This window comes from Epinephelus fuscoguttatus, linkage group LG14 (assembly GCF_011397635.1).
Source record: "Epinephelus fuscoguttatus linkage group LG14, E.fuscoguttatus.final_Chr_v1".
In the NCBI taxonomy this organism is placed as follows: domain Eukaryota; kingdom Metazoa; phylum Chordata; class Actinopteri; order Perciformes; family Serranidae; genus Epinephelus; species Epinephelus fuscoguttatus.
Window position 1 is genome coordinate 10,460,246 of NC_064765.1, and position 23,648 is coordinate 10,483,893.

Here is a 23,648-nt window from a genome sequence, read left to right on the forward strand (position 1 = left end):
CTCCATTGTCTACCAACTGTAAACTTGTTGTCGTAGCCACCACACAAGACCTGCCTCTCAAATCATCTGATTGGACAATGGGAAAAAAGATGATGGAAAAAGAGATGACATGGGGCTTTGAGTTGAAGTTTTTTCAACTCGAGGAGTTCAGAGCGTAGTGCAAAAACGCTAGGCACCTAGAGCGCAAAAAACGCATGTGAAAAGCTTCGTTCTCATTTAAAACAATTACAAAAAGCCGCCTCCAGCTGCTAAAACGCTTTCTGTGTGATCAAGGCCTAAGTGGGTAAAAACAAATAACAGAACAGCAAAAAACCGTCCAGTAAGTTCAGAAATTACATCATTTCACTGTAATGCAGCCTTAAAAACCAGGAAAAGACCACACTTATGATATTATGATATCCAAAATCTAAGTTGATATCTAGTCTAACATGATGATATCTCAGGATGCACCGATTGTCAAATTCTTGGCCAAAGCTGATGATTAAAGTAACAATTTGGCTTACAGCTCATATGGTACTCTGTTGTTTATGTTGTTTGTGCGGTTATTTATTCTCCTTTCTGCACTAGGGAGATAAAGAAATCTTCATTTTAGAAGACCTCTTTTAAAGTCATTCACTCCTTCATTACACTATTTATCAGTGAGTACAAATTAAATAATTAAATCGTACAAATTTGTGAAACAACCTTTACAATAACCTTCTTTCACGTGAAATTTGGAAAAAAAAAAAGCTTAAAAAGTCCTTTCATGTTATAATATATATCATAATTCCCTCTCTAACATCTATTTTACAGTGCTGTCAAAACATCAACAAATTCCCCATTAAAACAAATAAATTAATACTATTTTTTACTGAATAGAGCTTGAATGCATCATAATGTAACTCGGTGCAACCTGTGTTTGCTCTAAGCACTGGCTGCTAACAGCTATGTTAAGTAGCTCTCCCTCTGCAGATGTCACCACAGACTTGTTGCTCACAATGAACCATTGTTAGGGAAACAATCGGGTGTGTCCTCTGACACACTCATAGTGAGTTTACTCTGTCCTTCCTTCCAAAAGCGTCACAGGGAAGATCTCTGTTCATCCCAAACAGGTTTTCTATTGTCCCTGAGATGCCTTTACTCTGGAGAAAATTGATGTGACACAACAGAAGAACATCGGCCACTGCCAACAGTCAATGTCATCTTATCTGCCAATAAGTCAACAAGGCAAATATTGGCCAATGCTGATATTCGGCAGATAATCGGTGCATCCCTTATGATATCAATATAATATCGATATATTGCCCAGCCCCAGTACATGGAGTGAAAATACTACAGGGTCACCTATTAGAACAAAGGTGGGGACAGCTACCCGTACAGTGTAAGCCACACTTGAGTTCACTTCACAAGTCTAGTACAAATCTGTTGACTCAGGGAGTCAGTGTTGTTTGTCTAGTAAAATACATGGCAGGGTTTAAAGATACACAACCTGATTTTGTTTAAGTGCCCTCAAGTCTCTAAATTTCCTCCCAGCTCACTGCTGATGTTTTCAAAAAGTCAATAATGAGCTTTGGGGATTTGGGGGTGCTACATCAAAATCAGGGAGTGTATCTTTGTAAGGAAAAGGGAAGGCTTAGAGGAGAGAAGTGATACTGTAGCGGGGGAGGAGAAAATCTGACACAACATGACTTACTGAAGTGAGATGTGCGCAGTTTTTTCACAGACTCAGAATACAAGTTAGAAAGTCTGGACATGCAAGACGTCACAGTTGGAATGTCTTTACCAAATCACAGAGAGAGACCAACAGTAAAAACAGTGGTAAGTGCAAAAGAAAAGACAGAGTCTCAGAGGCTTGCTGCTGGATTTCTAATAATAATTTACAATTACGATATATCAATAAGATCTTGCGCTGTGCATAAATTAAAGAGGATCTGTTATGCTTTACATGCTTTAATGTTTAAAAACAACATTTTCCTCATCCTGTCTGTGCTGGAACAACCGATTTACACGTTCTGTCTGAAACACTCTGTTTCAGCACTAGTCTCTTTAAGGCCACCCCCCTTCCGAGAAAAAGCCTGCGCCACTATTGTAGCTGGGAAATGAGTATCTCGGTGAATAGCAGCACTTGCTCAAGCAAAAATATGATCCAAAACTGAGGAAAAATGAACATCAGCAGCCCAAAGAATTACATGTTTCCCTGATGTTAGCATGTAGCTACATGTAGCAATGTGCTTGCAGCTGGGGATTGACCGTAATAAAACAGAAGTACTTTCAACCGTGAAAAACATCACGATTAAGATTCCAGCATGATCTAAAATCGGGGAGAAATTTTCAACATCAGCAACCAAGATTTCGTATTTCCCTGATGTTAGCATGTAGCTACATAAACCAATGTGGGATACTAAATGTAAACACTTGCAGTGACGTGCCTGGAGCAGATGACCATAAAGAAATCTATCATGATCTGATGTCAGGTTGTTGCTAAAGTAGAATAAACGTTGTAAACAGAGTATTTAGAATGATCTGACGCCTTGTGCAGGATTTATACTTCTACGTCAAGTCAATACCGTTGATGTGTCAATGTAGAGCCTACGCCCTACTCTACACCATAGCCTGACGTGCACCTCCCTAGAAATTTAACTACATGTCACGGCGACGCAAACCTCCTGTCTATTTTTATTTTTATTATTTATTTTGTCAGTGAAACATGTGAGTTGTAATGGAGCTGCATTTTGTAACGTTATCGTTGTTAAATGTTGCTGTTGTCTCTGGCTTCATATGAGAAGAGGAAAAGTCCACTAGCCGCTAAGCTAATTTATATAATGTAAAATACCATAGGCTTGTGCTAAAAACATTAGCATGTTGTATTTGTGGGGAAAATGTGTCCAGATAAAGACAAGTGTCTGTGAATGCTGCGAGTTATAGTGAAGCTGCTGTGTGTACTTGTGTTTGAAATTGTCTCTATTAAGCCATGTTTAATGTGTGTTTAATGTGTGTTTTGGATCAACTAAACTTTACAGCACTTCACAGAAACCCTGCTACCGACGAATGTTTTGAAGGTGTAACTGCAGTGTGACACAGACACACCACCGCACAGGTATGAATGCTCACTACTGTGTAGGCCACATGTGTAGGTTCCAGTGTAGGGTCTGCATAGAGCTGATGCACAAGTATAAATCCGCTTTGGGTTTTTTAACATACGTTTACCTGATTATCTGAAACTTTGGCCACATTTAATATGAAAATCCTTCATTGTAATATCATGTTTATGACAGAAAATAATGAAAAGCATGATAGGTCCCTTTTAAAATGTGCTTTTCATGGCAGAAAATGCAATATAAAAGAATCTTGAATGTAACAGCAGGCCACTGAGACTTAAAAGAATGAATACAAACAGTGAATGACAAAAACACAGTAAAAGACATGAGAGAAACAGCCAGGCTACAACAAGCAAATAAACATTATCATAAACAGGAATCAAAAAGGAAGTGCTTCTACAGCACTGATATTCACTCTGTCTTTGGTCTGTCCAACTGAACAGATGGAGAATCTGTCAGTGATGCCCCCTGTTGAGGGACAGGAGCTACTGCAGGGGGCGGTGCTCGTGGTGCGAAGTTGAGGCTGCTGCCAAGTGTCAGCCCTGCCTTGCTAACCCACCTCTAACAGCCAGAGCCAGAGCTGCTCAGCTAATTGTTTGGATTGCTTTAGCAACACAAAGAAATATGAAGTAAGTAACCAACATATAAACATTAATTCCAGGGTCAATAATGTTAGTAAGGGAAAGCCAGTGCAGGTGCTAAACTATGGAGAGTGACCAATAGAAACATGAGACAGATAACATTGCTGGAGTGCAGCTCACCTCCAGAGGGCTGCCGTGCTTTGCGTGGGGAGCGAGGCTGCCTCTGGTAGGGGTCGGATGGGCTGTAGAGCTCCGACGTGCCCATGTTGAGGAGCAGAGTTTTCTGGAGGTAGTCGACCACAGCCAGACCGTTACTGTTTCCAAACACCACACTGAAACACAGCAGGGACACAGTGGAATTAGGATTCAGATGCTATTTTTGGTTTCATAGCCGGGGTGGGCAGATTTGCGGAAAGGGCAAAAAAAAAAATTGCCAGAATCTGAAAGTACAGCCCTCCTCCCACGCTCTCCCCACTCCAACCACATACATTCATTTACAGTGACCTGAATGAGTACTTATTATTCATTTCACTCATTGGGATTGTGACTGTGATCCTGATGCCATTATATAGCGGCAATTCTATACTGTGATTCAAGGCTCTAGCTAATGTTGGCTATGTAAACATGAACTTAAACAAGCTAGACCTGGAAGCCTATGGCTACTTTTAATAAAAGGCTAAACTACTAGCGACATTTTCTTTCTATCTTGGAAACGCTTTGCCGATAAATATGTTTTTTGTTTCCTTTATTGTAAGATTCTTGTCAATATCCCTTTTCCATCAAAATAAGATTGTGTATGTGTCTTTTTTAAACATGGGAAAACCCATTAGAACATACTAGAGCTGTGTGCACGGCTATGCAGTAGACAAAAGTATGCCTTTTTGTTCGTTTTTACTGGTGTGTCATGTTCAACATCATTGACGGGCTGGAAATCAGGTTAGTAAACAGTTGAAAGCAGCATGGAGACTAGTGAACATGTTACTGTGGTTACTTCTTTTTTATAAAGGGAAAAATGCCAGCACTCACAAATGTCCTTTTGGTAAATTTAATAAACCAACTTGGGTGGCAGTACCAGAAACACAGACGTTTCGACAGAAAGTCAGTATCATACTCATACAGAAGAAGACTTTCTGTCGAAACGTCTGTGTTTCTGGTACTGCCACCCAAGTTGGTTTATTAAATTTACCAAAAGCATATTTGTGAGTGTTGGCATTTTTCCCTTTTTCGCTGTTTTTGGCCATGCACCTTTTGAGGGGATTTTTTTTGAGAGTGCTTGCTTCTTTCCTACGTACTTCTTTTTTATACCTGTTATTTATTCAGTCTCTCTCAAACTCAGTGCCGACTCAATTAAGATCAATGTTAGAGCACTGCTTGGTTGGTTTGCGGCTGCCTGTCATTGCATCACGTTAGCAAAGAGGCTAAAATTAGAGCATCCAGCCAGGTGTCGGATCTCCATCGCTGCCGATTGGAGCCAGTCAGAGCTGGAGCCAATATCTACATGTGACTACTGCAGAGTCATTTGTCTCATGACTGAATGCTGATTGTAACCTTTCCCATTAAATACAAAGCCAGATGTTAGCAGGTGTTGGTGGTTTTTTGTGCAGTGGAAAAGGGGCTTAAGACTCTCTTTTTGGGTTGCTTTGCAGTGTGGGCAGTTGTTGCCAATGCTGGAATAGCAATTTTCTCCGCCAGATTCTCCGCCACTAAATCAAGCTTTCATGAATGTGCACGTGTATCTGCCAACAGGGACGCCATCACTCTGAAATGACCTGCGATTGGCCAAATTTTCCTGCTTGATTCCCTAATGCCTGAAAACAGAGCCAAGAGGAGGTGCAGAAATCTTGTTTTCTCTCAGTCCACTTACATTACAATGTTTAAAAGACTATTATAGGACTATAGGACAGTGACATAAAAAATAAAACTGCTTACCCCAGCTTTAACTCTTAGCTACAATACAGAGAGACTTTATTTACAGTTGCACTAAATGGTTCGTTGCCTTCTGTGTGTGTGACAGGATGCACAAATACAGCAACTGGAAACGGATAACCACCCACTATCAAGACAAGTGTGAAAAAGTGATGTCGTGTCATGTCATAATATCAAGTGTGCTGGCTGCACAGACTTACAGGCCGTAGGAGGAGTTGATAGCCAGGCTGGTGATCTGCTGAGGTGGCTCCCCGCTCACCCACACCAGCTGGATCACCAGCTCCACCTGGTAGCCCGGAGACTGCTTCAGCGGGGAGCTCCGCACCCTGCATTGAACACACAGCAGGATGAGACAGCAGGCTGCGCTCTACACTGGAATGAATTATCACCCTTTGGGTAAGCCACACTGACAATATCATCCTTTTTTATTATTGTTATTCCCCCTTCTCCCCTTTTACTGTCAAAACATTTTCATCATTTTTAATATTTTTATAAAGAGGATTATTTCCCCTCGGTGCACTGACGTGGAAATGTTGTGAAGAACTGAGCGGCTGACTGGAAGGAGTGAATGGATGACTACATCACTTACTGAAGTTGGTGCGTTCAGTGACAACCTGCTTCACAAAGACCTAATCAGCTGAGCCCATTTTAACCGTTTAGCAAAAACAGAACAAGAAAACGTAATCGTCCATACTGCAGGCATGGGATGTTGTCCCGGGGTCCGTCAGAGGAGTTGCTGCCTGTGGAGGGCTGAGTGGGGGGCTCGCTCTCCTGAGGGCTGGAGGAAGCTCCTGAGGTGGGCAGGGTGGGGGTTTGGTCCCCTCCTGGATCAGGGGAGTCTCCATCGCTAAACTCACACTGCATCCGCACCTCCAAAAGCTAAACACAACAGATGATGTGTCACAACAACAAGGCTCGTTCTTGTATGTATTTGACCGTCACCTCTCAAACCACCTTTGCATACATCTCTTCTGGCATAGGATAAAATTATGCCACAATCTCCTTTCCATAAATGAAAAAATACAAAGCATAATCATCTGTCTGCTGTCAGATAAGTTTCAAGAATTAAAATCATGATTAACATTTGTCCCAAACCATAATTCTGCATGTTTCTGACGACACAGTGCAACAGACAGTGATTTTTTACCCACCTGCACAACTTCAGTGGTGATTTCTTGCTTGCTGAACCTATAGATGATGACGTGGGCGGACACCCCGGCCACACACAGCATCCTGCTCTCGGGGCACCAGGACAAGGTCTGGATGGCAAACGGGTCCTCCTCTACTATATCTGTATTTGCCTTCTCCTCCTTACCGCGAGCCCTCTCAAAAACCTTGGCAGTCTTCAGCTTGTACAGCACTTGGAGCATTACTTTGAGAAGAATGAAAGAAGTTAGAGAGATATGGTGATACACTAACTTCAGTTAACGTACTTATGGTGCATTGACTCAACAGCATATAATGTTTTGTGTTAAAGTCAATAACACAGAGTAGTTCCAGCACCACCTATATTATTTCTTGTGAATTATGCATAAGCTATTTTTAAAAACAGTGACATGAAGTTGAAATATTCATTTACGCAGATGACACCGTTGTGTATACACAGGCTTAAACAGCATAGTGAGCTGCTTCAAAGCTTACTATGGACTTGGTGATAGAAAGTCGGAATGTCACAAGAACTGAAACTTTGGTAGTAAGTTGATGCAGAGGTTTAGACAACATGACAGTTCTTGTTTTTATCCAGTGTCGCATGTTCCAGGAATGCAATTTTTACGAGTCTGATGGAGCACATACGTCGACAATTGTTCCAGTCTGCCGTTAAATACCAAAGGAAGGAAGAGAATGCCTACCAGCATGGAAGAACAACAACAAGCACATGTAGAAGATTGCAAAAAGCGGAGCTGCAGTGACAGCTCCACCTTGACTCGTCAAAAAAGAAAAGTGTTTTTTTTTTCCTGAGGCATTGCTGGTGTTTTCTTTTAGTGTATTTACACTAAGCAACTAACACCAGCAGTTTTTCGAGGCGCTGAGCATCTATTCTGCACTGTGAGATGCGGATTTGCCCTTTTTTTTTTTGTTGTTCTGGTTGCCGAGTGTTGAAAAATTTGGGTAACAACTTTGGGTAAAACACTGTACTCGTTAGTGTCACTTTTTACCCAGCCGTCCAATCACAGCAGAGCAGGGTCAGGACAAACAGCTGACCACAAACGGCAACCGTCACGTTCTACATGTACAAGTGCTGAGCACCAACAACAATGAAGGAGAAATATGTTAATATACTGTAGGCTATATGTTAATATATGTTTCCTTACCCACAAAATCTCATGAAACCACACAGACAAGTACTTTGTGTTCAAGGCGGATCATTGGGGAATAATAATAAAATCAAATTACAATAATTTCTATGTTATTAACAAAGGAGTGTATGTTTAAGTACATGCGACTGAGTTTTTTTTTACCATGGCATCAAATTGGGTATCAAAAATTGTAGAACTTCACTGGTATTGATATAGATTACAAAATTTCTGGTATCGTGACATGCCCAATAGTAAGCTTGATCAATTGTGTTTTATCCTACATGTCAGAAAAACACTGGGTGTACCTCTTTAAAATCAGAGGACCACTTAAAGCTAGCATTCACATTAAGAAGAAAGAGTGACTTACGTTTAAGAAGGTTTAGAAATATATCAAATACATCTTTGTAAATTAAAGGCAAAACAAAAACTTTCCTCAATTGGTGCCAAAATGTCAATGCATAAAATAATTCTTTCCTGTGTACTAACTTTGAATGAAGGTACCTAAATGGCCATTTTATCTGCAAATCCAACATTTCAACAAGTCATACGAATCCTAATCAGTATCATCACTGCACCATAGTCTATGATTCTGTCTAACATTCAAAATGTTACCTAGTTTAACAACAATTTAACAATTCTCCAGGACATGGATTTGTCTGAACAGAAAAATGTGTTTATCTCACTTGATGATATGGACGTGTATTATCACTGCTTTGATTGTACATATGTAAGCTTTTAATTGTAACCTGCGACATGACCTCTGGTGGAAACAAATTAAGGCACAAAACCTGTATTAAAGCTTCCTACAATTAAATTTAACAAAGTAAATAAAACTACTCACATGCAGAAGCATCCCAAAATTTGATCGACCCATCAGCATGTCTAAAAACATTGAAAAAGAAAATGTAAATAAAAGAAAATAAAAGAATACGGGATAATTTGTTCACTTTGATTAAACCTGTATGCATGTGAATAAAATCAGTGAATCAAAACAACAAATCCATTCATTCATTTTTTAATAATTAGTCACTAACCCAGTGATTATGATCTCTGGGTAACTCTGAGTGCCTTGACCCCAGTTTCCTCCACTAATGGGCCACTCCTGTGAAAAGACCAAAACAAATGTTAAATTTAGTTGATTTTTGCAGGCTTCTTTCATCATGGTACCACTTTAACAGCACACATATGTCTCCAAAAATCAATTCCAATGTCCAGTGCATTTTAACCATAGATTACACAGAGGAGTCATTTACCTTCTTGCTGTAACCTTGTCTCTTTTGCCGGCTGCCGACAGAGTAAAGTGCAGGAATAAGTTCAGCAGGGCAGTCGACAAAGTACTCGCAGCAGGTCACTGGTGACTCATGGATAGTCAGAGGATATGGATTTTCAAATATCGGGTACCTGTTGAGACAACGGGCCACAGGTGAGATTTTAAAACAGCTCCATCTTCACAGTATCTGCACTTCTCTGTCAAATTGACTTATAGATGACAACTTGGACCACTTGGAATGCAAGCACTGCACTCTGACACTCAAATATGCAGTATACTTAAAGGGACAGTTCAACCCAAAATCAAAGACACATATTTTTCCTCTTACATGTAGTGCTGTTTATCAGTCTAGACTGTTTTGGTGCAAGTTGCAGAGTGTTGGAGGTATCAGTTGTAGAGATGTCTGCCCTCTCTTTAATATAATGGAACTAGACTGCAAATCATGACCTGGTTACTAAAGATAATCCACAGCTGTGAGCATGTAGGATCTTTTTTGTTTCTACAGAACTACACTCGCTAACCGGACCACCATGTAGGAGGATGCGTGCACCTACTCATGGACGAGAGTCTTGTACTTCTGACAGAGGGAGATGTAAACTCTGATGGCGTCCTCCTCAACTGAGCTGTAACATTAGCTAGCTCAGTGGTGCTAGGTGAGCTAGCAGTAGATGCACACTTCCTTCTGCATGGTGATACAGTTGGCAGGTGTAGTTTGGTAGAAAGAAAAAAGAGACACTGCCGTCTAGTTTCTCTAGTTTCTTTTTTTTTTTTTTTTTTTTTTTGCTTTGAGCACCATGAGCTGAGTGCCATCTAGTTGCATTATATTCAAGAAAAAACAGACATCTCGACAGCCGATATCTCCAACACTCTGCAACTCACACAAAAACAATCTAGATTGATAGACAGCACTACTATGTGTATGTTTGATTTTGGGGCGTACTGTCCCTTTAACTTGTGTTACTGCTGCTACTGAAAGTCAGCTGATGGTGAACTGTGATTTTCAGAACACCCATGGTGAGTTGGGTGGAATTCGGGGATTTGGAAGAACTATTGGGTGCTATAACAAAATTGAGGACTGAACCTTCATCGTTCATGTTGGCTTGGTTGCCCTCAATTCATCAAATTAACTGGGTGAATTTTTTTATACACCCACCGACAGTGCAAGCTAGCAATAAAGACTTTTCAAGAACAGGACAAAGATGGGCTTTAGTATTAAAAAATGTTTTTTTAACCATTTAATTTGCATAAAATTGGAAACACGGGTGCTATACACACAGGGAAAAAGTAATAAACATTAAGAATAAAGTAAAAAGACTATAATTCATGACTGTAAAAATAAGTTTGGCCATGACGCTGTGCTAGTTTGCTGTTTCTGTTAAGTAGCTGTCAGTTAGTCACTCACTCTACAGCAGGAAACAGCCTTTCAAAATAAAAACTCTGTGCTGGAAATTCAATGTACTTCAAAATAAAGTTGTTTTTTTTTTGTTTGTTTTTTTTTTTACAAATTTGACATGTTGTGAGCCACTTGCGGTCCATTCAGAGTGGACCCACAACCCACTTTGGGACCGTGACCCACCAGTTGGGAACCACTGCTTTATAGAATAGGAGTAGGTCAAAAACAGACATGACTGTGACAGCTGTTCTGTATTCTATAAACTCATTATACTTATCATACATGTCAGAGATGGATCATGACTTAGTGTCCTTTTTCTTCTGTTCATTTAAGTCTGAAAGGTTTGATTCACACATTTCCAACAATATAATTAAAAATTCAGTGGTATCTCTTGTATGCTGCGCTTCAAGACAATAAGCTTGATCTACAATACCCATATTCCTCCATGCACACCAAAAATGCTCTAACCAGACTATATTTAGAAAGCAGAATAATTACCCAATCTGTCCGAGGTCTATTAAAACTAAATCCTTCTCGAGGAGGACCACCACGGCATAAGGCTCCTGAAAGTCTGGCAAAAAGAACCAAAACAGCACAAAATTAACAATGACGTAATGCCAGGGAGCCGATACAGATCCTCTCCGGAGCGGAGTGCTGCAGCTCACCATTTGGATATGGAGTTTCACACAGCGTTAGGAAATCTACAATGGGGTAGTCCATCTCCAGGACGGCAGTGCTCTTTCCATGCATCACAGTCAGACAGGCTCTCCTCCCCACTGTATCGTAAGACAGACCTCCGGACAGCACCATGAATGGGTCCCTGAGGTCAGAAACACACACACACACACACACACACACAAACATTTTAATTGCTTATTCAATATTTTTTTAGTTTGTTGGGAAAAAGCTACAAGGTTCAATCAGTGGTATATTGGCGAGGAGGGACACTGATATTTTACTGATGTGCTTCCTCTGGAGATACTTTGCCCCCATTTCAAGAGCATTTATGATGGGAGGAGCCTACTTTTTAATTATAATGAAAACTATATTAATCCCTGTCCTGAGAAAAAAAGTGAGGGATAATTAGATCAGCTTCAGTGAAACAGTTAATTTTTTATGACATGTTTTTACAGGAAACTTTTGTCTTTTCACTGTGTGACCTTGACGTAACAAGCTCGTTCTCTTCACGTAATGATAACTGTGTTAATAGTGATCACAATATAATTAACATGTGACCTCACTGGAGCGACAAATCATTTGCCATGATCACAAATAATTTATTTAACAGTCACAACAACATGTGAGAACAAAAGAATAGTAAGACAAAGGCCTTCCCAGCTCTCCACCAGCAGAATGATACTGTCAACATGACCGGTCTGTTGTGACAGAATAACAGGAAAGGCCACTTTCAGTACAGGATATGGATTCAAACCGGAGTCGGTTAAAGCACAGGATGGGTGGGGACTTGCTACCATCGCACTTACCCAGCCCTTGTTGTTTTGTACTCCACCTTCAGGATAGGCTTGCATGGTTCTGGCTTTTTTCCATCCTTCGGCTGCTTTCCTGGTGGAGGTCAAACGGCAAAAATGCTTTTAGTTTCGTTTGCAGAAATACACTGCACATAAAGTAAATACGCTCATGTTCACATATGGACAAGCTGCCACCATCCATCTGTCTCTGTACGAGTCACACCTCTTAGATTGGAGCGACTTTGAGCTGTTATATGTGCTTTTAAAGACATAGATGGCTCCTATTCAGTATGTGAGCGCATATAAACAATACACCTGTGTGTATGCAAGAGTTCGTACCATGTGGCGTGATGATCTGTGCAGGCTTGGCCGGGGCTCGTACATTCCATGTGGTCAGAGTGCCATCAGAGTGGCTGCAGACAAACTGTTTACCCTCATGGTGCCAGGCGACTGAGTGGATCGCCTGAAAGACACGCAGCAGCCCATCGTTAGAGCGTGATAAATGAAGTGCATGCACATTTTACAGCTGTGCAACAACAAATAAGATCTGTGGAAGCTCTGTGAGCAACCTATTTAAAGGATAAAGCTGGATTATTGTATGCTTTTCTTATTGCCAACTAATCCCATGACAAGACCAAAACCAACAGAGCATTAGTCCGACTGTAAAACCTTTAACTTGCCCAGCCTGTCTGAGGCACACCTCGACCATTCATTCCTACTGAAGACAAAAGTCTTTGAAAATTGGTCTTAATTATATACTTTCATCTACAAAAGCTGCACGCTGTAGATTTTAGGTAAATACTGTATTTGTTGGGGACCACATTCACATGCGGATTATAAACATTTGCTGCGCTAACAAACAAGTCTCTTTGGCAGCAGGGCGATGTTTGTGGGACTGGCTCAAAATAAACTACATGTGTTAATCAAATAAAGGAAAATGTTGCTCAGTGTAACGCTGACCTGTTTTTAATTGTTTTTGGACAACAATGGGGCTCTGTGGCACAGAGGAAGAGGATAGATCAGGCTTTGGCTACAGTGGCAGTGCCTGTTTGTAGAATCTGTTGGTTTTGATCTTTTCATAATAATAATGATAACAATAAAAACAACTTTATTTCTAATCAAAATGATAATAACAATAATAATAATAAGTAGAAGAATATATGTTTGCCTGTTTTATGTATTACATCATTGGTGGAGATGTGTGTCAGTTTGTATTATATATGTTATGGTGCTTGTTTTGGGGGAATCAGTTAACATTTTTTGATTGATTGATTTATTTCTGGAAGACGGTAAGACAGTAATCCAAAGGATGACATGCTAAAGTAAAATACTTATTTCCAGCATGGTCCTTGGTGCCAATAGAAAGTCTAAATTGGTGGCCAGAGGGAGGCTTAGCCATGACTACGTGACCCCCAGATATGTATACGTGACGTGTACCATGCTGTGTGTTGCTATATGTTATTTGTCTCAGTAAAAAAAATAAATAAATAAAAATACACTTTATTTTGTGTTACAAAGTTTTTTTTAACAAAAGGAAATAATTTAATTTAAATTAATTTAATTTTATATACTTTATTAATCCACCGGGGGAAATTCAAATGTATTCATTTTTTTAACTTGACAAGACAGATAAAATAGGATTAAGGCCAAAAGTCAGGAGCACAGAGCAGTGATACTGAACTTACGGCCCATGGGCCAATTGTGGCCCACAAAAGGGTGCCAGATGGCCGACTAACCATTTTCTAATCCACAATAGAAATAAATTGATTCCCAATGGGATTTTTTTTGTATTTTGAATATAATAAAGGAACCAGTGTGCAAAAAAGAATCAAAATATAGCTTGTCTGGCAAAAATAAATAAATAAAGGGCCAGGGGAGGATCCCCCAGACCCACCTCACAGAGACCAGGGCTAGACCCCAAATGTCCTTAAATCCTAGACACACCCCTGCATAGGACAGATGCAGAATGAAAGAGGGAGAAAAGTCTTTGTACATGTGGCATCTGCTCAACTAGGTGAGCTAGTGTGCACCCATACACCTGACTTGTGAGGGGCTGATGTGACTGAATGTCCCTCTGACAAAGATAAGTGAGGACAGCAAATGTGGAAAGATTGAAAAGTTTATGAAGTGGCCCCTTGCTTCCATCATTTTGCAAAAGTGGCCCTCAGGCAAAGTCTGAAGAAGAGCAAGAGACTCAGCGTGTCTGAGTTCAGAAGGCAGAGTTAGTGTGAGGACTCCCTTTGTCGCAAACTGTGATCTGAGAGTAACCAGCAGGGCTCCATACACAGATCTTAATGGCTGAGAGGGCACATGCCAGGTCCATAAATCACGTATGTATTTAGGAGTAAGGTCGTTTAAGGACTTAAGTAAGCAATAAAAAATTTAAAATCAATTTGGACTCTAACAGGGAGCCAGTGTAAGGAGGCAAGCACAGGGGTGATGTGATCATGCCGACTGGAAACAGTGGAGGGAGCCCTGGCTCATACCCGAAGAAAGCATGTTATAATTATCAAGCCGGTACAAGATAAAACCATGTGCAACTTATTGTGGATGATAAAAATGACCTAATTTTAGAGATTATCTTGAGCTGGAAGAAACAGGACTGAACAACATGTGTAGCGACTACCATGAATGAAAAAAGCTGCCAAGAGGCTTGTACTGTAACTGTGACTCCTTCAATGACATTCATGCTTAAGTCCAAAGATGCATTTGTGTACGGTCAACAGGAAAGATCAGACCCAAAAACTCACCCTGTTGGTGTAAAAGCAGCCGTGCCAGTAAATGAACAGATAAAATTATATGAAACCACACCCTGTGCTAACTACATCTACCAGAAGTGATAGTGACCAAAAGAACATGTGCAGCCTGAACAAATAATACACAACAGATGTTAAATACATATTCTGGCTCCTACATGTTTGACTTGATCATCAGAAGAGAGGTTAGCATCAAATATTACCTATAGATTCACAGCAGCATGTTTATTTCTTTTTGAGCGACCGCCAAGATCAGCACCATGACTTGATTCAAGGGATGAAAATTAGAAGAATATAAAACATCACCAGACGTGTGCTTTAATACTTCTTCTCATCTTCTTAAAATGCAAAATTAACTTAAGTATGACCTGAATAATCTAGAAAACTGTCATATTTTCAAGTATTTGATCCACTGGATATCATAATTTCAGTCTGTATAGCATGTGAATAACAAACATTTTTTCTTCTCTGTGTCACACTCAGTTATCACCAAAGGTCACACAGTATATAAGCTCATGAGATACAATCACACAGTGGCCCAATGAGAGCCTCTGTTCAGTCACATGTTGATGAAGTGACAGATCATGCAAAACCACACAAGACCAAACATGTTGCTGGGAAACTACAGCGAGAGAACTGTGAACAAACTAACCAGGAACCTCACAAGAATTGAGTGCAAAGAAAATAAAGCCTTACCTCATCATAATTGTAGCGGTAGTCAGCCTTTTTGGACTTCAAATCCCACAACACCACAACCCCGCACTCAAATCCAATCAGGAGCTGCAACAACACGAAGCAAAGCAGAGCTCAGCTGACTGCTGTTAAACCACAGACTGCACATATAACTCAGCCTGGAGTTTACACAACTGTAACATCACTGACTGAGATGTTCAAAGGATCGGCCATCTTTAACATACAAAACTTTATTTTCCTCATAATTTCTCAACTATTTATCAAGACTTTTTCTTCAAAAGGTTTTTCTAACAGGCACATTCCTAACACACAGTAAGCACCAACTCATTAATGACTAATTACATATACAAAATAAATCCTATTGCAGTTGTATAATTGTGTGAGTTTATAGACAGCAGTGGATTTCTAGAGGAATTTACTTGAAAAAACTGTTTAATTAAATTGAAAACTCCGAGTGATTCAAGTGAGATCCATTTAAAACCCAAGAAAATATTATTGAAAGTGATTAACTGTGTTCCATATTTGATGAATTGTAAGCTTTCCCGTGGAGAACCAACTAACAAGTCTATTTTACCAAATTTATTTTATGAATGTGCATCAACATACACGTTCCTTTCTAATAAGTTATGCCAAATCAAAGTGTTACCGAATACACTGACAACAGAAGAACCGAATACTCTGAAACAAGGTTGGAATTTTTTTTGTCTATCTGCCACTGTGGCTGGTGGATGCCAAGAGTACCATTGTTTTTGTGGGTGGTGAGTGAAGCAAATCTAGCAGCCACTTGCATATTTTACCAGCATCTGGCTGGTGGCTGATACTAATTTCCAACCTTGCTCCAAAACCATTTTTATTATTCTTATGGCATTTTCATTTATCGTATAATTGATGGTTTAGAGGCTGTCCCCATCCCTTCACCATTATTGATTAAATAACACTTTGTGATATTAACCCTTTGAAACCTGGAGCAACATCACTTTTTTTGTGATGCTTTCAGGCGCCTTTCACCTTTTAAGTGTTTAAACTTTTGACGCCGAGAAAGTTGGAGTGATTTCTTTTTTTCAAAAACAAGGGGGAAAAGGAAATGAGCAACTTGATAAGAAATGCCCCACAAAGTGCAAAAAAGTAAATAATTTAGGAAAATATTTTTAAAAAATTCGGAAAAGAGAAAAAAAGCTAGGGAGATTTATAATTATAATGATTAATACATTTTAAAATCATGTTACAGAATTATTATAATTTCAAAGCACTCTTTCCAGGTCATTTGTTTGTATCTTTCTTTCTTTTTTTTTTTAACTAATTTTCTTGTTTTTTTTTATTTTATCTTTGTACTAATTAAGTTTTCGGGTCATTTCTTTTTTTGTTGCTCATTATCTTATCTTATCATTGCCTTCTCTCCATGTTTTTAAAAGAAATCAAACCAATTGACTCAGGTTTTAAAGGGTTAAATGCAGAAGCTCAACAAAATACATTAGAAAAAACAAAAATCTTTCAAAAACCTTAAAGGTAAAGTTCAACCCCAGACCAAAAAATACATGGTTTCCCTCTTACCTGTAGTGCTATTTATCAGTCTAGATTGTTTCAGTGTGAGTTGCCAAGTATTAGAGATAATGACTGTAGAGATGTCTGCCTTCTCTTGAATACAATGGAACAAGATGGCACTCAGCTCGTGGTGCTCACCATACCAAGGGAGGCAAGCATCTGCTGCTAGCTCACCTAGCACCACTGAGCTAACTAACATTACAGTCCAGCTGAGGAAGATGCCACTGTTAGCAGCACCAGCCTCTCGTTTATGAGCAGATGCACACTTCCTTCTGCGCAGTGAAACAGCTGGCAAGTTCGGTAGAAAGAAAATAGTTCCACACAAAAAGAATCTAGACTGATAACCAGCGCTACAGGTATGAGGAAAAATGGGTGTGATTCTGGGGTGAACTGTCCCTTTAAAATAAGCTGCATGAACCTGTTGCATTCAATAAAAGAGGCATACAGGCATAAACATTTGTCAAGTTAGGTAAGTATTACTAGTAGGCGTGCATCACATCCCTCACTTATCAGACTTAACAGGTGCAGTGCATTCTGGTCCATTGAGGCAGCTGTTCCTAAAAACACAAAATCAGTATCTCCACCTGTTCTGCCATGATTTTCACTGTGTAGCATCGTGAAAGCTTTCTGTAAACGATTAGTCTCGAAGGAAACCTTTTCTCTTTGATTTTGACACTGAAACCTGCTGTTTACCATTGACATTTTAAGTAGCTGAAAATGTTCTGCTATCATTCTCCATTGTAGCTGCACGAGCTGTATCGACGTTGAGTCGTCTGCAGTGAAGCAGTTATTCACGGTGAAATAGGAAAGTGTACCACCGCCACCAGATAACAAAAGAATGTGCAGTTTTGTTTTAGGCTTTAGGGTATGAATTTATCTCTGCTCCACAGGGCTATGTGGTGGTCAACTGTCAGTTACCTTTCCTTCATCCATGGGGTTATCACTGATGTGCACCACAGGCCCTGGGTGTGTCTTGGTGGATCTGTGCAAGTTTTAAGACAGAAGAGAAACAAGGAAGTGTGTCAGATTGACATGGTGTACACTTGATGAGAACAGCGTATCTGATAAATGTTGTCTGATACATACTGTGTAGCTTTTAGGGGGAGAGAAAGATAGGGAGGCAATTAGGAAAGACGTGCAAAAGGCGAACAAAAAAAGAATAAAAGCCAGAATCTCTGCTCGTGCACGAAGAAAAACAGCGAGAATATAGGATGAAACTGTGCATCGGTGCACCAGAGAGAGACATGACACATGAGGGAGACAAACAGAGAGAGAGAGAGCAGGGTCACATGAGGGTCTATGAGAGATTATGGTGTGTGGAGACAGCATCACCGTGGCAACAGAGCAAGGGGCATGGAGGAAGGGAAGGTCTGGCCTAAAGAAAGTGTTGCTGCCTGTGAATGTGGTCTGGCTCCAGTGGCTAATGATCTCATTGCTGCTGATGAGTCGATACAGTCAGAGATGTAGCAGTGAATAAAAGGAGAGGGATGGACTGGAATATGAACTCCAGTCTGTAATCACCACACGATACACCACCAAGGACTGTTTTAATATATAATAAGCACAGTATATATTAATGTATACTGTATGTTTTACAGTCTTAAAAATAATTATGTACATGTCATTTCCCCTGCATAGATTAACGGACTGGAAGAGGAGGTGGACACCATTTTAAAGCAACAATAATAAGTCTAAGTGGGCTCATGTTCCACTATAACACTAACTATGATCACTGAGAACACAGCCTGTCTCCGGCCACTGCAGGAGACCTCGACTGTGAATCCACAAGTTTGCCGAGACAACAAACTAAGAAGCAGGAAGTGTGTCGCAAAGACATTTCTATCAGATATCGGACAACTCTTCAACAAGGAAACAACTGAATATTATGTTTTAAATTTCACACTGCAGCCAGGAGCTCTTTCCTTTAATCATTTTTCACAGTCTCACAGCCAAAAATCATTTCTCTGCGCCTCCGCTGTCTGTTTCTGAGACATTTATTTGAGCTGATGGCATACTTTGCTGTTTTAGATCTGGGAGTTGAAAGTGTCAGAACACCAATTTATCACATTTCACCAGCAGCCTCATGCACACACACACACACACGTTTATACTCTACTTCCAATTTTAGCTGCCAGTCACTGTCTGAAATTAATTTTTCTTTAGCTCACTTGTGGGTGCGCTAGAAAAATTACCTGGAAAGAGCAACTTCTGCTGGCTTAAGTGTCTCATTTTTCCTGAAATAATAGTCACACTATTCACTTTCAGCGCTTTATCATGCACAGACTCAGGCCCATCAATACTATTATAACCAAGACATTTAAAAGTTACTACCCAGTAGGTCTGTCACTAAAACTACTTCTGCTGGATGATACATTGTCCCAGAAATAACTGTGATAAAAAATATTACTCTCATTTTGAGACCATTTTATGCCACTGAAATAATGACAATATCGCAGTGTAAAAATGCAAGTACACCCTTTCAAAGAGCAGTGAACTTCAATTCTTAAGAATATTCAGACATTGGAATATGATAAAAACAAACACAAAAAAAACCTTTTTCTTTTTAAATAATTAACACTTAATATACACAAGACAGTACTTATAAAATTATGTTAACTTTACAGGAGTAGTCCAAAATTACTCAGCTGGAGACTTAATACAACAACAAAACAAAGTGATGCCTCTTTCGACTAAAGACCCACCAGGCACACCAAACCGACAACAAAGAACTAGTGGCAATGAAGGTCAACTGATGCGTCGCCTCACATTTCCAGTGTCTTGGCCAAAAAGTTGCACTTGAACACACCGCAAAAATTACGCAAAGCAGCCAACTAGTACGTACGTTCTGTACCTGCAAGAGGAAATAACTCTCCATACCAACAGGTGGAGGTAGTCTGTATTCACCATTCACGCTCACGCTCCGTAGTAGAGTAAACACAGCTATAAGTGAAGTTACTGCAGAAATAGAACCAATAACAACAATTAAACAAGGACAAGAGTTTGCACTTGCAGAGTTTCTTGGAGGAAAAGATGTTTTTAGCAGTTCTTCTCACTGCATTTGCATCAACAGCTTGATTTGTCAGCTGGCTCATTTGGTGATGGAGGCGCTGTTCCCTGGTGTTCTGTTAAAGTGATTAGCTGAAGGAGTTTGTCCATCATGGTGAGTACTCCCGCCCACTGAAAGTGTTTGGGGCGGCAGCGAGTCCAGATTGATACATGGAGCGTAAAAGAGGGTTGAGCTCACGTCATCAGGATGGTCTTACCAGGCTAGAGGTGAACCGCCAATCAGAGTGAGGTATTGAGAAGAATCTACAGGCAATGAAATGTGTTTATCACCTAATTCGGTGATGCCAGGGGGGATGCCAGGGGTTGGTGGCAGTCCGCAAGATGTCACCACTACCCGCTTAGAGGCAGTAAGGCCACTTTTGGCCTGACTCCAGACGTGGTCCAACTCAGGCACAGCTCAGCATGTTAAAACTAACAATGCAAACGCAAACTGGCATGGCATGATTTGACCTGGCGCTCAAGGAACACCGTAGTTGCCTCCATACACTGGACGATGCGTTGCACTTGGCTGCCAGGGAACAGACAGCCTGGGAGCTGGGCAGTCTGCTGGTGGATTTACAGAGTGGAGGATGAAGTTGTTGGAGAGTAGAACTACAAACAACTGACTTTTTGGCAGGTTACAGGAGTTGGCAAACTAACTACTGTCAGGACTGTGCCTCTTCTACTCCAAAAGTACAGTTGCAGGCTACCGGTAAACTTCGCTGTGTGTGTTGTGTTATCCATCCCTACCTACACACGCAAGTAGCCGGGGGTGGAGAGAGAAAAAAAGGGAGAATCGCTGCGCCCAGGTTTTATAATGGTCAGGGAACCCTGCTGTTAATTCTGGCAACATGTTGGCAACTTTCCTATGTAAACAAACACATGTGTATTCACCACAGGCAATATCGAGGTCAGCAAAATGATCAAGGTCATTATTGGACTATAAGTCAATATCATAATTATTTTGACAGGCCCTCGACTCAGTGTGTTGAGTAACACTGACTTTCTCCACCAATATTGAATTCTACCTGCATGTGGCGCCTGCCAAGTTACATCTGAACCCTGCAGGAAATGCAGTACATTAACCGATACACAGGATGTGATGTAAAATCCCTGTGATCCTTAAAGTGGGTGTTTACACGGGGGAGTGGGTGACACAGGATAAGTCATTGGGGTTATCAAGTGGGCACTTCCTATCACAGATGTTCCGTTAAATCAGGCAGCAAACACCTCCAGAAGTCTCAACAGCAAGTTCTGGCATGGCACAATCACCACCTCCGTTCCGCCCTCACACTGATCAGAGCTACAGTATTCTCAGCAAACAGGACACACTGTATCTGCTAGCACATTCCTCTGCATTTCAGAGTTTCCTGGTCGAGTGTCAACTCACACAAGTGCACAAAGAAGATATGCAAATGGACAGAAAGTGAATGAGAAAAAAAAGACAAGTTGTGCAACAGAGACTCACAGTTCGATGGCTTTGTTCCACATGATGACGTAGCCTGAGAGAGTGAAGGACTCCACGTTGACAATGTGGATGTTTCCTCTTTCTGTGCCGATGTAAAGCCATTTGCTCTGGAAGGGCAGGTGGCAGTATGTGATTCTGCAAGAGGAGATCAGGCTTTTCATTATCTCATGACTCAATCCCGTCAAAGAGTCACCCTTGTCCCTAATCACACTGCTCCAACTGGAAGGAGTAGAGAGTGACTAAGATTTAATTACAAAGGCCTTGCTCTGTGTCACACTAATGAAGCCAGACTATATATAGATCAGTGGGGAGGAACAGCGGAGTAAACACTGCTGTCTTTTCTCAACCAGTAGGAAGAAACATCCAGTCAAACACCACATTTACGGTGTCAGATGGACAGGACAGATGTTCCCTGTCAAATGTGTTTGACTGTTGATCTGCCCACACATCGTATGTCATCTCACAGGTGATATTGCATCAGATTTTGATTGAACACGGAAACTTGGATGATTTACTTTGTCTCTCTATATTTACTAAATGTTAGCATCAATTAAAGCTTAATTAACTGAATCTGTTGGCCACATGGAGGCAAAGACACAAACTGAAAACATAACATTTACCTTACAAAGTTGTTATGGTGAATAACATGAATATCAGGACTCTATATTGACGCTCTGTTTTTGGTCTCTACCAACTCCTGAAAAACACACATGTGGGGCAGCTAGGTGCAAACTCTGTGTGCTGTTTGATGCTGTACAGGTAGCACACAACAAGTTTATACTGGTGTATTATTAGTCTGTACACTTTTTTTGTTTACCTCCGTTCATTCATTCATTCATTTTCCATAACCGCTTATCCTGTTGGGGGTCACAGGGGGGCTGGAGCCTATCCCAGCTGACACTGGGCGAGAGGCAGGGTACACCCTGGACAGGTCACCAGACTATCACAGGGCTGACACATGGAGACAGACAACCATTCACACTCACATTCACACCTTTGAGCAATTTAGAGTCACCAGTCAACCTGCATGTTTTTGGACTGTGGGAGGAAGCTGGAGCACCAGGAGAAAACCCACGCTGCCACAGGGAGAACATACAAACTCTGCACAGAGGTGCTCCCCCACTCTGAGGTTCGAACCAGGAACCCTAGTGCTGTGAGGCAATAATGCTAACCACTGCATCACCATGCTGTCATATTTTCAGCCTCTTGACGAATAAAAGTACAATATTCGCTCTCGTTTTAGCTCTGTTTTTGGTCTCTACCAACTCCTGAAAAACACATACATAGGGTAGCTAGTTGGGAACTCTGATGGACAGGTAGCACACTACAAGATTATACTGGTGTATTAACAGGTTGTACACTGACATTTTATTTACCCTTTTTTTATTTAATTGTTTTCTTTTTGTAAAGCACTTATCATAGTCGTTGATTCATCTTTTAGTGCTGCTTTAAAATTTGGAATTTTAAAAGGGATACAATGCAGGATTTTCCTAAAAAAAAATGTATGGACTAATAAACTATAAAAGTAACCCCTTTAAATCATCACTTATGACCCACTCTTGTGGTGTGGTTATGTATTAATCTGCAGAGACTGCCCTCTGCCTGTATTTTCTTCCTATTTTTGCTTTGATCAGGATATTCATGGGCGTGTATAGCTCTCAGCTGATAAAAGCACACAGGTGAGGTCAAGACTTAACATAAAGGTAGCGCCCCGGCAGTAGCAGCATGAAAATTGCGGACACAGCGCTGGAAAAATGCAAATATAGCGAGGCGAAATGCCAAGTGGACAAAGCTCATTCCAAAACAAGACTGAATCCTGTATTGGCTTTCATTGTTAATTTTACTGGAGAGCACTGTAGGAGAAGATTAGCCTGTTCTCTGTTGCTGCTAGCTTCCTTAGCTTGATAAAATATCGGTCTTTTTATCCCCACAAATGTAAAGCACACTTGTAGCTTGCCGCAGATGTACAAGTACTGAAGGAGGGCCAAAGCCAAGTTTGAATGTTGTCTTGACAAACACTATACTTTTAAACTTTGAAAGGAAAATAGCCTTCAAATGATGGTCGATGGATTAATGAGTAAAAAAAAAAAAATTTTAAGCCATACATGTAGATTATATTCCCAGAAAAGTA

At 40.5% G+C, this 23,648-nt stretch overlaps 1 protein-coding gene across 8 annotated transcripts in view; it reads right to left on the reverse strand.

Annotated features, from left to right (window-relative positions):
- Positions 1–23,648, reverse strand: part of stxbp5b (syntaxin binding protein 5b (tomosyn)) — a 50,369-nt gene that overhangs the window by 15,145 nt on the left and 11,576 nt on the right. For 7 of the 8 annotated variants that reach the window (XM_049595325.1, XM_049595327.1, XM_049595324.1 and 4 more), the window contains exons 5-18: positions 21,518–21,652; positions 17,923–17,986; positions 15,466–15,549; positions 12,353–12,476; positions 12,029–12,107; positions 11,210–11,364; positions 11,043–11,115; positions 9,135–9,282; positions 8,916–8,983; positions 8,723–8,763; positions 6,736–6,956; positions 6,279–6,463; positions 5,785–5,910; positions 3,839–3,990 (exon numbers count right to left, since the gene is read on the reverse strand). In XM_049595325.1, the coding sequence (XP_049451282.1) occupies positions 3,839–3,990; positions 5,785–5,910; positions 6,279–6,463; positions 6,736–6,956; positions 8,723–8,763; positions 8,916–8,983; positions 9,135–9,282; positions 11,043–11,115; positions 11,210–11,364; positions 12,029–12,107; positions 12,353–12,476; positions 15,466–15,549; positions 17,923–17,986; positions 21,518–21,652 (1,655 nt within the window). Of the gene's footprint in view, positions 1–1,672; positions 1,757–3,838; positions 3,991–5,784; positions 5,911–6,278; positions 6,464–6,735; positions 6,957–8,722; positions 8,764–8,915; positions 8,984–9,134; positions 9,283–11,042; positions 11,116–11,209; positions 11,365–12,028; positions 12,108–12,352; positions 12,477–15,465; positions 15,550–17,922; positions 17,987–21,517; positions 21,653–23,648 lie in introns of all 8 variants that reach the window. The other variant, XM_049595331.1, reaches the window with a different exon arrangement.